Genomic DNA, 14,555 nt, shown 5'->3' with positions numbered 1-14,555 from the left:
TAGATTCAAATGAAAGATTGATGATTCTGGTGAGCGACAGATTTGGTGTCTGATGTGTACTAGCTGAGCATCTAATAGTAGGCAACCTGACAACATCTCACACTGCATGTTGAATACAGGGATGTACAAGCTATTCCAACAGATGTCCAGAGCATCACACTGTCTGTCTATTGGTATACCTGTAAATACAATGGACATGTGAATTTGTTAGCAAAATAATGAGAAGATGTTTATTGATATGAAAAATAAGTACATAAATTGGTACATCCAATTCTGGCATCAGCCAGATGAGGTTATGCATATGATGTGATGTGTATGCATCACAGTGCAGGACAGGAATAAAGGTTGTAGAGACAGGTACAGATGGCATAAATGTTAATTTCTGGAATTTACTGAGGAATCCATGATGTCATCAGTATGATGATCCACTTGTTTACTAGATATGCTTTACAAAAGACACTGGTATTTTTGGCAAGGGCACTACGATAAGTAACTGCATGCATCCTATGGAGGAATGGTTCAAAGAACACAGCATAGACTTTTATAAACTTGAGTGCACCTCAGTTACACAAGACCTCAATACACCAAACCTCTATCGCACCAGCTCTCAGAGCTACTGAACACATCTTTGTCTCCATGAAATTACTTGTTTGCCTGATATATCCTTTATTGACACTGAAGGCCAAGTTGCACAATGTTTGCCATACCTGAAAGATCCCAGCAGTATGTATTGGTAACATTGCTACATGAATGACGATGAGCATAAAAAAAGGAAGTTTGTGTTGTGTTACACAGGAAATAATTAATGAATACTCCATGTGTTTTATAATAGATAGTTGATAAACAAACAATAGTTGTTGCATTTATTTTTTGTGATAAAATTTAAGGGAGCTTCCGTGTTGGGTGTGCATGCTGAAATCATATTGATCATTTGTAATTTTCTTTTTTTATGAACAGAGCTTCAGTACTACAAATTACCAATTGTTTTGGCACAGATAGTGAAGGCAGTATGCACTGAAACTAATTTGTTATTCTGGTTAGATCTTTGGAATATCTGTTTAATATCAATGATGGGCATGTTAGTGTTAATTGATCATCCATTTTATCATATTATATTGACATCTAAAAAGTTTTTTCATAGGGGTCTACCAGTCACAAATTTTTGTTGATTTACTTGGATTATTTAATAAGGCATAGTGTTTCAAGTTGAAATCCTCATCTTCAGAGTACAATAGCAATGCAAAAAAGCATTTACTAGAATTACTCATAGATATTAAAGTTGTTCTTTCCAGTCTTGTCTTGTGCTGTGGCCATCTTTGCTCACATGAAATGGTTGTCTTCTTGTCATCCATTGTTATGTTTGTTTGGATATTGTTAATCACTATTTATAAACTTCTAAAAGATATTTAGTCATAACAGTCAACTCTACAACCATATTGTATGAAAAAAGATGGGCACAGCACATGCAAAAGCTGTGAAGAACAATTTGTATTCTTCTCTTAAATGATTTTTTGTTATCATTGTAGCCTGAAGATGAGGTTTGTACCTCAAAACCTGTTGCTTTATTAAATAATTTAAGTAAGTCAACAAAAACTGGTGGCTGGTAATGATTTCAGAAAAATCTTTTCTCATTTTTGAAGCAGTCACAGTTTGGTAATAGGGAGTATGGCTTTAAATGGTCATACTGACAACACACAAATCTGCCCACTCTTGATTTAAATGACACTCTGTGCCCTATTTTTTTTCTTTTAATGCACCTGGTAAGTGTGTATACCTGGACTGATAACGTAAGTTTTAACTATCTTATTCTGTGTATGCTTTAAAAAGGAATGAACACTTTTGTTGACTGGAATGGGCTGTAAAATGTTTTGTTAAAGTATTAGGATTTTTAAAATATTTTTCATTAAACACATGTTTATTTTTATTTACTTCAACATGGTTGAATTTTATTTTGAAGTCTTGTTTATAAAACAATCTATAAAACGTGTTTAAAATTATTACTATGGGTAAGTAGTGACAAATTCAAATACTACGAAAATAAATAATTATGGACTATACTTGATATTTTTTGTTTTTGATTTTAAAACAGTTCTACTATCACTGCAGCAGTTTGCAAAAGTAACTGTCAAGCTTCCACCTTTATATGTAAATGAAAAATAAATGTTGTCTGGATGGAAGAATTAATGCTTGCAAAACTTTTATGTTTCATTATTTTGGGATTAATGAAAATTCAATTTTTTATTTAAACTGTTTGTCACAACACAGAAATTAGTGTTTAGCACAGTGTATATTTGCACAAAATATTATGTTGTTGTCCTGCACTTTATCAATATTCCATTTATGTAGCTTATTTCTCACAAGACAGTGACAATTGTTTTCCACAAAATGTTTGAGCCTACTTAATCAACCACTCTAATCTAGCACAGAGGATTTATAGCGACTGAATTACTTCTTTCCAGTTATTAGATGAAAACTAGCCAGAATTTTCATGGAGACTAAACTACACATAGTATTATTATGAAACTAACTAGAAGTCAATGAATTTATCTAGCCACCCATAATTTAATTGAAATTATAAAATGTCGTACATATTTGTATTATTAACCACTTACAAAATGAATGTAAGCTGTTTCTTTAAATTCTTGTGCTCTCATTTTGGTGTGTGGTTTTTAGATTTCATTGTTAAGGATATGACACTTAACTTTCCCTTTTATAAAAAAAGACAGTTATTTGTACATGGTGATAATTTGCATCAAGCTTGATTGTATGCATTTAAGGGTGGAAAGAACAATAAACATTTACAATGTTGATTGTCAAACAAGACAGTCCTGTATTTATTATATGGTACTTTTCAATTTTGTCATAATTTATTTACAAAAATGAGAACCCAAGACATTTGAAACTTAGTAACATGGTTACATGGCCCTTAATATGGGAGGTAGCCTGTTTCTTGGATCACCAACATGTGTCCTTCACAACACTGGAACTAACACTTGCATCATAGAATGATTTACAGCAGGGGGCAGACAATTACTGAATGTTTTATATTTATGAATAAATAATAAACTGTTTTGTAATTTTTATGGTCATCATTGAGCATTATTTTCACTGCACATCTGTAAGTTTTTCACTTGAAAACTTTATATAGGTTCACGCTTTAAATATTAGTGGTTCCACTTCACACCCCTCACAGTCCTAAAACAGCAAATAGGAACTAGTCATTCTCACAAAAATTTCAATTTATACCATTCATAGAATATTTTTGCATCAGGTTTTTCAATAACTAATATCATGTTACACTTCCAATAATGAAGCTTAAACTTAAACACATCAGCTTTCAGTTTAACCAAGCAACAATAGTGGGAACTATTTGGCATTTTATCTGTAAAACTGGATAAACAATGTACTGTTGCCTCAAATAATTGAAATGGCACATTGTAGAGTTACACAATTAGTAATATTTATCATATGCAAATAAATAAATTTCCTATCTATGCAAATACAACATTTAATTTATTATGTCTATCCAGTTATGTATGTTTAGTCACAAACAATTATTGTTGTTTCTTTGGCACCTCGTGGTAAGAATATAAGGTAATTGTCACTCATTCTACAGCTACTAAACAATACTGAAAAATGGGTGCAATGTAGGAAAATATAAGCCAGCGAAATCAGGAAGATTTTCACTGCAGTCATGCAGTATGGCTTGTATTTTGCAGTGGCTATGAATTGACTGCAGCATAAGCATCAGCTTAAAATCCAGACAGTAATAGATGTAGGAAAATCTACCATGTTACCAAAGAGAGCATTTTCCAAGAGCAAAATAAATTATTCATAATTGGTAATGAATCAAAAATTGCTGATAACAAAAACTTGAACTGCGAGAGTTAAGTGGAAAGTGTAAACAGAGAAAGATGAAAATGTTAGAGACACAAACCAGTAGTTTATATTCTCATTCTGAAACAGAACAAATCTAGGTAATACATGTAATAAATGTTTAGATGAAATAGAAGTTACTAACAAATTACATGAACAACAATCCAGCCTGATCGTAAAGCAGGAGTCAAAACCAAAAATGAATGTAGATTGGAGGGATATAAAATGTGACATAAGAGAGAAATACAGCTAGATGACAGAGGAAAGATACCACCATACTGTATCTGTTACTTCAATTCTGTTTTCTCCTCCCTGATTTCTGTTCTTTCTTAACACTTTTAATGTGCTTTATAATTCTATTTCTTACTATTTATTCCCCTTCCTTGTTATCATTATCACATAATTCAGTTCCCACACATTATACATGCAAACAAAGTTGACACTCTGTGCAGTGGCTTATGGGAGTGACAGTATAGGCATTCCCAATAACAGTTGCTCCCATCAGCCACCACTCTGAGTGTCAACTTTGTTTGTGTGAATAATACTGTAAATTGTTCCTTCACCTACACACCAATAATGCAAATGCTTACAATTGTTACAACAATCACTTTGAGAGAACTCATTTAGTCATTAGGTCTAATGCATCTCTCCAAGACAGTACTATAAAAATAGTAGGTCAAAAACTCTAGCCAATCACAATTTATAGTGTTGATTTTGCTGATAGCTTTTAAGGCTTAGTATGCCACCTCCAAGAACATTTCACCATCAGCATCTGGGTAACCCAGGTTGTAAATAAGATGCACCCAAAGCCTCAGAACATTTAGTGTTAAATTATTGCAATAAATTGTAAATAGTTACAATTTTCAATCTATTATTAGTAAACTGTTGGCTTCACATTTGAATCTCACCCTCTGTCGCTGTTGCACTTACTAAATTTTTTACAGAGCACACAGTTCTAAAATTCTACTGTGTGTTTGTCTGTATATGCGTGTGTGTGTGTGTGTGTGTGTGTGTGTGTGTGTGTGTAAGTGGGAACTAGCACAAGGGAACAGTGAAATGATATAAGACTTTTTGTCACTACCACGTCATCTCCGATATTATCAAGCATATGTGATCACATAGCACCAGGGTTACGAAGATATGTGTGTCATCACCAGTAAATGAATATAAATAAAGCATTTTGTGCAAATGTGTCATAGATAAAACTTATCTGTTGATCATTTGACAGAAGAAAAACCCATCTTGCATGCATGTCGTCTAATACATTATCTTACAGTGTGTAAACTCCAGTGCACTTTAGAGCCACCAATGTCGTAAGATGTTAGTGATCGTCTTGTTTCTTTAAAACTATCATCCCTTGAGAATGGAATGAAAAATGTATAACGAGTACAAACATGAATGTTATGTTGTCTGGAAAAATAGTATCCACTGTAAAAAAAAAGGGAAAAATTATATAAAAACAGGACGCAAACTAAAATACTGTAGAATTACATACAAAGAAGAAAATGGGAGACTGCTGAGAATGATGATAAAGAGATGCACAGACCATTTGAAAATAACTCATTAAATGAAACCTTACAATGAGTTTATTGTGCCACTATTGATCTGACATTTGATGAAAGCTATTCTCTTCTCTGGCATTTACCAAATCTTGTGGGGGAAGAAGAATCTATTAATTCTGAGGGACCAAGAGTAATTTTGACTCTCTTTAACTGATGGTTAAACATCTGGTAAATTTAAATGCTGTTTCAGAAAGAATATCATTACTTTTCGATGTAACATGGTATTAGGAGATTCATTTAGTTCTCTTTCTTTCATTATCAGGTAAAATGACCTCATACATTGGAGAAAGAATACATAACTTAGACCACATAATTCTTCCCCAAAATTTTCAATATTAAACAGATTTGGTAGTTTATCCAGATGGCAGATCTTTATAGGTGGGTGATGCACTTGTTATATATTGTATTCTAAGTTTAAAACAAATATTTCTGGAATAGCTTCTTTCATCTTATTGTAAAATTGAAAATAATTCTGACACTAAAACACAAAGTTAGCCCAAATTACAGTATTGTCTAGAATTTCAAAAGACAAACTGTTATATATTATCATTATTATTATCAACATCATCAGTTGCTTTATGCTATTGTATCATTAAATTTCAAAACATTGCTCAGTTTTTATACAGTCTACATTATTTAAATGATATCATGTATTTAATTACCTGCAAAATATTTAGCTCATTGTACAAAATTTCATTGCTCATCTTTAAACTTAGAATCTCTGAAATTTTCTTAAGTGACTTTCTGGTGTGAGTTTGTGTGTGTGTGTGTGTGTGTGTGTGTGTGTGTGTGTGTGTGTGTATGTGTAATAACATTAGTAATACTAAATGTTTTTCATTGTTACTTTGAAATACATTTCAGTATTAATTGTGCTTAGGCTCTTATTACATTGAGTCATTATATTGTAAGGAAACATATAATAATTTAATAAAAAGCAAATGTGAGTCAGATACAGTTCATATAAGGTATTTAAATAAAATGTGGCAAAGGATAATTTGATTGTTACTGAGAACAACAATGCAAGTTTTGGATATTAAATTTTTAGTAAATACATATTTATTATTTGCCAAAACTCACAGATTAACATTAACAACCTTGGCATTAGTGGAAAACTGTTAAGATGTTTTAAACAACTGCTTCATTAAAGCCATTGCTCTTAGAATCCTTGATGAAAGTTAAGGTTTTCAATAAAGGAATCAAAATTCTTTATGGGGCTCTCTCACACTGAACAAAGTGAAAGTGTTCTGTCCATCTGAAGTAAGATAATTTTAAAAAATCTGCTAAATGATTTGTTCACTTAAAAAAATTACTCGCTTTTCAGGAATTTTGTTTTAGGAAACGTTTTTTTACTTGGATAGCAAACTGTTTCAGTTGACATGTAATATGATAGTAAAAACGTGTTGAATTTGTGAATTTCTTCTTCCATGCATTACACATGTTGAGGACTGTGTTCCATCTTATATTCCTTCTTAGCTGAGAATGTGTTCTGTAACATAAAACTGTTCAGTGTTTATCTGAATATTATGTCCTCATAAACTGAATGTATCTTAATATGAGAAATAACTATAAATTTTGCTGAGTGATAGGCTGTGGGAGCTGTTTTCCAGGAAAGCTGCTAGTAATTCATTGTAAATGTTATTACAACACGTAAATGTCGTAATGACAGGTTCAGTCTATCACTGCAGAATTTACAGTATTTCTTTAAACCAGATATTTCAGTTTTCAATTATACTAGCACTATGAACATTTCCTATTGTCTTTTCATTCTTTGCAAAATAATAATGTTAGCATCTTCTTTGCATTAAATATCACTAAAATGTCAGACTATTGCACATAGTATTTGCCACACACTATATTGGGGCACAGTTCATTGACAGAACAGGTATTCTGTTATTATAATATTTAATATAATTGCTTTATTTTGTGTTATAAAAATAAGCATCAATAAAACACTGTAAGATAACATTGTGTACCCTCTGATTTCATGCCACTCATTCATGTCTTTTTACCTGTGTTAAGATGCAATGCTCAGGACTTATAACACTCGGTTGTGTTTATATTAATCCAGAAACATTTGTGTGTGTGAGAAATAAATACTGCATTAACTGGAGCAGCTTAATTCATTGATGTATAATAATGAAATGAACTGCTGAAGTAGCAACAAAATTGGATTAAATGTAAGCTGCTCACAGGAAGAACATATAATTCTACATTATTGCACCCAGAATCTAACACTTTTCTCTTCTTCTTCTTTTAGAAAAACTGGAAGTTGTTAAAAACTGGTTTAGCAGAAGTAGAAATCACCATTATAGGCATAAGGTAAATCAACAGAAACAGTGTTTATAAAGAAACAATCAAACAGAAGAATTTAGTAAGCATAATGATAAAACTATCACTGGAAAATATTCCCAATTTGACAGGATGCAGAAGAGGAATAAACATTACCTGTTATGATATAGTGTAAATGCCACATGCTTTTCAAAAAGAAGCCAGCACCAAGCATTTAGCTTCTGTAGATTTTCATTTTAATGAGGGCCTTCAGTACTTTCTCAATTATGAAAACATACCCAATGATTCATAGACAAAGAAATTGGGCAGTGTAATCATTTTGTTAAAATACATAAATTTCTTTGAACCTCACCCTAAATAATCCTATCAGGGCTTTCTAATGATGAGAGAAATTCTTTTGAAGACAATATACAAAATGTGAAATTTTATACAGGACGAATCTGCATAAAAATATACAATAAAATTTTAAAAGTAATACAAAATTTTGGTACTAAGAGAATTATCCACAACAGAAACTGTATGAAATTTACAGAAGATTTGTTACGTACATTTTTGGCAGTAAGTGGGCATTATTCTTCAAACATGTAATCTGTCACCAAAACTTCCATTTTGCTTTGTACTGGTGAATTTCACTTTGCAGTATTCCACATGGATTCACTGCAGATATGAAGCACCTACAACTCCTAACATGGTGTTGTCTACATAATCTAATGTGCACTCAAAGTAATACGAAAGTAAAATGACTTGCGAATGACCTTCTACTATTCTTCCACAGCCACTGTCATTGTCAAATCACAGGGCACAACTTTGTTTGGTGTATGTAACAACATGTTCTTTTATACTGTAGAGGGCTATTTACACTCTTTTCATTAACATATGTACAAAGATATAATGACATATCTTGATGTATAGAAGGCGATTTACATTGTGTAAGCATCCTCCACTTTAATTTTGAAGATAATATTCTAATTCCTTTTTGTAATAGGATGTAATTTGAGCACTCATTATTCCTTATTCAAAGGAAACATTTATGATTTCCATGTCATTGTTCCACCTTCCCAAAACACTCCCCTCTTCTTTTGATTATAAAAGAATGTTCTTAAACTAGGACCAAAACAACCATTAGGCCTATCATCTTACTAGCCACTCATCAACTCTAGGTTGCCACTTAATAACAACAAGTTCAACTGTACTCAGTTTGAATGGGTCATTCATTATGAGTTCATTTATTATCATATAGCATTTTATCTAACGAATTGTATCTTGATTTGGTGGTTGTAGTTTGAATAGTTTACCATCACTATTAAGTAACAGATTATCACTATATAGCTCATAGAGCATGCAGACTTCTTTCAACTGTTTACGATGTTCATTCACAGGAACATCTGTTGTACACTGCACTCAAAATAACTGACTGTCCTGATTTTGAGAACAGTCACAAAATAATAATGAGAAGGAAAATGAACTCTCTTGGAAGTCACTCATTTTCCTCGATAAATCTCAATTATTCTGTCCTGGTCCACATATTCAAATATATGTGGAGCATCCATCAGAATACCAATTGTACCTGCCGTGGTCACCAAGAAAAAGATATAAAGTTGCAGCCTATCGATGACCATTGCTACGTACTTCCAGTCCTCCCGGATCTGAAAAACAAAGAAAGAAAGAAAAAAGACTCAAGATCATTTCACAATGAAAAGTTGAGTGAAAAATTATAACGGCCAAGTAAATGGAACATTATATTTCAAGTTCAGAATATGTACATCAATCAGTCATTAATAATCTGTTATTGCAGATCTAGATTTCAACCAGTGTATTACTATCATTGGTGTGGTAACATGCAAATCAGATCATAATTACCACTTACCTATACATGTAGCCCCCACTAGACTATCATGTCAGTATTTTATTTCTCACTGATTGTGATCTGATATACTGACATGGGTAGTCTATTCGGGGCTCTTTGTAAAGGCAAACAATAATAATGATGTGACTTTCATGTTACTGCACAAATGATATCCTACACAGTAACTGCAACTGTATCTGCAATAAACAGGTTGCAATTGACTGATTGCCATACATTTTCTCAGCTTTAAACAAACGCAGTTGCTGAGCACATCTATTTCATATGGAATTGGACCTGACATTATATTTCTTTTTTTGGTGAGGTTAAACATGCCTATTTTCATCCTCTGATGAGACAAACAGATGGCACCTGCCAAATTAATCAGTTTTGACACTTATCACATTTTACATTCATATCAGATATAGATTAAACAAATGCAAATGCCAAAATAGCTGTGAAATACAATGTTAAATAACTGAATGGTACATGATGATAAAGACCCTCACTGACAACAATTCCTGCCTTGGGCAAATTAGTCAACAGTTACGATGAGAATGATTCTGGAGAAAAGCTAATTGAAAAAAGGGGAAACAATAAGTGATTACAAAATTAGATACTCTTGCAGCACAAATTTCTGTGGATTCTAAAATTTAAAAAATATATATATATATATGTTCACTTAGGGAAAGGAATCTACTGTTAAGAATTATGACAAACTCTACAACATAAGAAACAATAACAACTATAATAAAAAATAGGGTAACATAGATCTCAGAAAATATTTTTAATCTTTAGAAAAATATTATGCCATAACAGACAGTATATAGGATGAGTTTTTGAAGTGTGTGGAGCACACTGTATGCAAAAGGAAAACTAAGTTTGAAGGCAACAGTTCAGCATTTGTTTTTTTCCCTGATCTCCAGTTTAGTCAGTAGTTACTGTCAAAGTATTCTGCTTGTAGGAATGAACTTGGAACCACTTGTGGCAATAAGAAGCAACGTCATGTGAATGTCAAAAGAGCCAGTGTGAAGTTTCCAGAGAAAGTACAGTATTTCCAAAGTTGCTACCTTCATTTCCTTGGTTGACAAATTAAAATTTCTGTGAATTTTGTGATCTACAGATTTTATTTTGATGAAGTAACTCTACAAAATCCTTACAGTGTGGTTGTTATACATATGAATTATTTAGTTTCTTGTTTGTCTGTCTTGTCATTTGTAATCTGCAGAAAAGTTGTGGTAGCTCCACAAATACTGGATTGCATGGAAAATGACACATAACATTTTATTTTGTTTCAGCATCATCCATATGTCATCTGATTTGCTGTGTGCATAAAAACCCAATCCTATACAACTAAATGACATTTAAAATATATTATTTGAGAGAGAGAGAAATATAAGATTCTGAAGTTTAGTATTACAATAAACAGAACAATTACACAGGTAAAACTGTGAAATGAAGTTTCTACAGCACTATGCACTTTCTATGCATTTGGTAGCCTAAATGAAACATCAGTGTACTGTAGTTTAGCAGATGTTTATTGTCAGTAGAGAACACTCATATAATGTAAACTGAATGTGTGACTTCTCTACTGTAGAGTAGATGTTCACTGTAATGGCCATCAACTACTTCACATAATGGAATAATGAGCCACGTTTTCTCTGACTTCCTGTAAGGTTCTGTACTCCCTCTGACAGAATCAAACACTAAAGATTCACCCAGTAAGCTCTGGTACTATTTCTGCTGGTGCTGAATACACAAGAAACTTCACAAAAGAGGAGAAAGACAAAATCAGTGATGTCAGCAGAATGCACAGTCCAAAGAACTGGGCAGCCCTTTCCAATTACTCTCTGCCTGAAGTTGTCTGTGAGATATGCTCTGGCCTCCCAATAAAAGTGCACTCAAGCAATGGTGTTCTAAAAATACAAAATAGTACAGAGTTGCAAGGGAATGTCCTTCAGAAGTTCAGGCAAAGCATTGTCTAGAAAGTTCATATACCATGCACCATTCAAAATTTCAGCCCAAATTCTCACTGAGAATCTCATGTAGTAAATTCTCATAGAGACAGTGAGTGCATGGATTATTCAGAATTTGATAATGACTGTGGAAACTTTATATCACATTTCCAGCTATAGTTTTCTTATACTAAAATATTCATAATTTCATCCTCTTCAATCACCCAGATTTTTAAAATGTGTGTGATAGTCCTCTACATCTGCAGAAAGAGAAAATGTTATACTTACGTTGTACTTACAATGACATGCAGGCAGTCAGTTTCATTGACCAGTACAATGATTGCACTGAACATCCCCTATTCCTTTCAAGAACTGTCCATTAAAATTTTTGGGGGCATGAGGTATGTAAGAAGTGACTGCTGAGCTTCATAACTGTAAAGTCATTTCATTCAATAAAGCTTTAATGCACCTGTCAAAGATTATCATTGATGGATGATGTCACACTTTTTATCAGGAGCAATTGCATTACCATCAGAAAATTTCCTGCATCAACAACACAATATCTGCCTGTTCACAATGTCCAACTACTATCCTAAACAGGGCTAATACTGATTTTTCATCAGCATTATTTGCTTTTTGGTTGAAATCTTCATCATAGAACTGTATTCATAGATGGCTGGAGACAGCACCACAAACAACAAATTTGCTTGCTGTGATGGTGATACTGCAAGTGACTAAGAAATGTCAACTGTATGACACAACTGACACCTATCTCCTAAATTTCTCATACATGCCCCTGTGTAGTGTGCAGCCTCTCATCTTTTGCTGCTGTGGGAAATTTGCTTAATATAAAAATTAATGTTATGTAGGATTTAAATTCACAAATACAGATTTTCTGAAAACTTGTAAAAGGAGTTGCTGATGAAAGATTCATTTTTAATGTCTGGGGATTTTTAATTTCCTGCCTGATGTCTGTCAGAGTAGTAATAACTTGTTATAAACTTTTGCACCAGAATATAAAACTTCATTCAACACTTATATAGTGATGTATAGTCAATGTGGATACTGTTTTCTCTTCTAGTATTGTGGTTTTACACACAAATTTCATTATACATTATGTCTATTGGCATGTAAGCACAAGAATCACTAGGTTCCTGAAGGAGTATCTACAAGATATTTGGTTAGCAACTTTATACAATACACTTTATGTGCACTTTAATATAATAAATTCTGTTTTGACCCTAGCAGCATTGCCCCAAAAGGTACTGACATAGGACTGCACTGTGTGACGATATGCAAAGTATGTAAGCAATCTCATCTGCATATCAGTGGAATGAGTAAAAATTCTGTGTGCTAGGCAGGTAAACTGAACTTTTTAGTTAACTTATCAGTATGCTATGGACAATGGAGCCTCATCCAAAGTGTGCCCTTTAATCTCTAATTCTGGTATTTATAAGTCATTTTGATTTGTTCGAAACTGCATAATATGAATCTTTGTAAGATTAAGTGTTAAACTGTTTGCTGTGGATCAGGTGTGCAAGTACCAGTACCCCATTATTCTCATAACTGTGTCTGGTATTGATTTGTTTGAGCCTATAAGCATTATCATACTGTCATCAGGAAAACTTTCAGTTTATAAAAGCTCTCCAATGTCTTAAATAAATAATTTATGTTGGTGAAGAAAAGTAGTAGACCACATAGCAAATCTTATAGGACTCTGTATTTAATGCTTCCTCACTTTGAGTTTAGTATTCTTCCTGTTGTATCATTTGTTAGTGTGACCACTGTATTCTCTGTTGCTGAGATGTGACTCCAAATATGGGGTATGTCTTTAATGTTCATGTGGTCCACAGCTCTAATGATGCCTTTGATTATTACTACAGGTGGCACAGAAGCATAATATAGCCCCCACGGGCCTGTGTTTATGGTTTGCTAAATGTTTTTAGTAGCCATTCACTTGTATATCAGGGTATCCACACATGGACACTGTCCTGGTTAATCTAACCTGGCGATATGTTGCCACTGATTGACATTTCAGCCTTGATGGTCCTGTAACCACTGCAATCGAACAACAGTGTGGCCCATTTTGTGTGCTCCAAAACACTTTTGCTTGTACCACCATTATACTCTGTTGTCAGATATGCCACAGATCCCTGATTAACCAAGTTTACAATGTGGGCAAGCCTCCAACCTCTACACTCTGTCATGAGGCATAGATGGCTTACACCTAGAGCCTGTGTTAAATTACTTGATAGTTGACGCTTCATGGGCTGGAGCTTTTTCCTCTAATGAGAGCGTTCAACATCATACCTGAACTGTTTGTTGTTGCCAAACTGCCACAACAAATGCTTAGAAGACTTCTATTGTTTGGTAAATACTGTGTAGGGCTATCAAATATGTGTATTCTGTTACCATTGTTTTGCATGCGTGTATCGTGTGGTTTATCATGTTTGATGAAATCTGAAAGAAAAGGGGCAGACGCCGGGTCCAGAATGCAAACATATCAGAAAACAAAGCCGGGCAAAGAATTGCTTTTCAAGGACAATTGTGACAAATAGTGTTCAGTGTGTAGGAATAGTTTGAGAGGGAGGCAGAAAATGGGGGGCCTCCCTTACCAGTTTCTAAAGAAGTAACATGAACATAAGCTGTGGTTAAGGTTAGTTAACCAACTGTATTTTGCATTAGTAAAGAGAAATTTGAGAATGAAAGAAGTGAAGCAGGACTGTCTTGTCTTCAAGTGCAGGGCAAGAAAAGAAGTTTGCTGAAACACGTAACAGATCTGGATACTTTTGCCAAGACCCTATCTGGTGTCATGTATACAATTATAATCATAAAAGAGATTGGGCTATGTTAGATAACTTCCTACAACACTGTGTGAGACTGAAATTTCTGAAGGCAACAGATCGTCATTGCAACTGGTTCTGCAGAGTCACCACTTTAAATGAAAAAATATTGCAGGCCACAACATCTCAGTGGTATGAGAAGACATAAGCACATGGGATGGAGATTTTTGCATAAAATGAAAGATAT

The 14,555-nt window shown here is 33.5% G+C and overlaps 1 protein-coding gene across 1 annotated transcript in view; it reads right to left on the bottom strand.

Moving 5' to 3' along the window:
• Window positions 1-1,994: 1,994 nt before the first annotated feature.
• LOC126191401 (acetylcholine receptor subunit beta-like 1) overlaps window positions 1,995-14,555 on the bottom strand; it is an 895,743-nt gene continuing 883,182 nt past the window's right edge. The window contains exon 7 of the mRNA XM_049932266.1: window positions 1,995-9,373. Within this exon, the coding sequence (XP_049788223.1) occupies window positions 9,209-9,373 (165 nt within the window). The 3' untranslated portion in view covers window positions 1,995-9,208. The remainder of the gene's footprint in view (window positions 9,374-14,555) is intronic.

The sequence above is a fragment of the Schistocerca cancellata genome, chromosome 6 (assembly GCF_023864275.1).
Source record: "Schistocerca cancellata isolate TAMUIC-IGC-003103 chromosome 6, iqSchCanc2.1, whole genome shotgun sequence".
Classification (NCBI taxonomy): Eukaryota; Metazoa; Arthropoda; class Insecta; order Orthoptera; family Acrididae; genus Schistocerca; species Schistocerca cancellata.
This window is presented reverse-complemented; position numbering and strand designations above follow the sequence as displayed.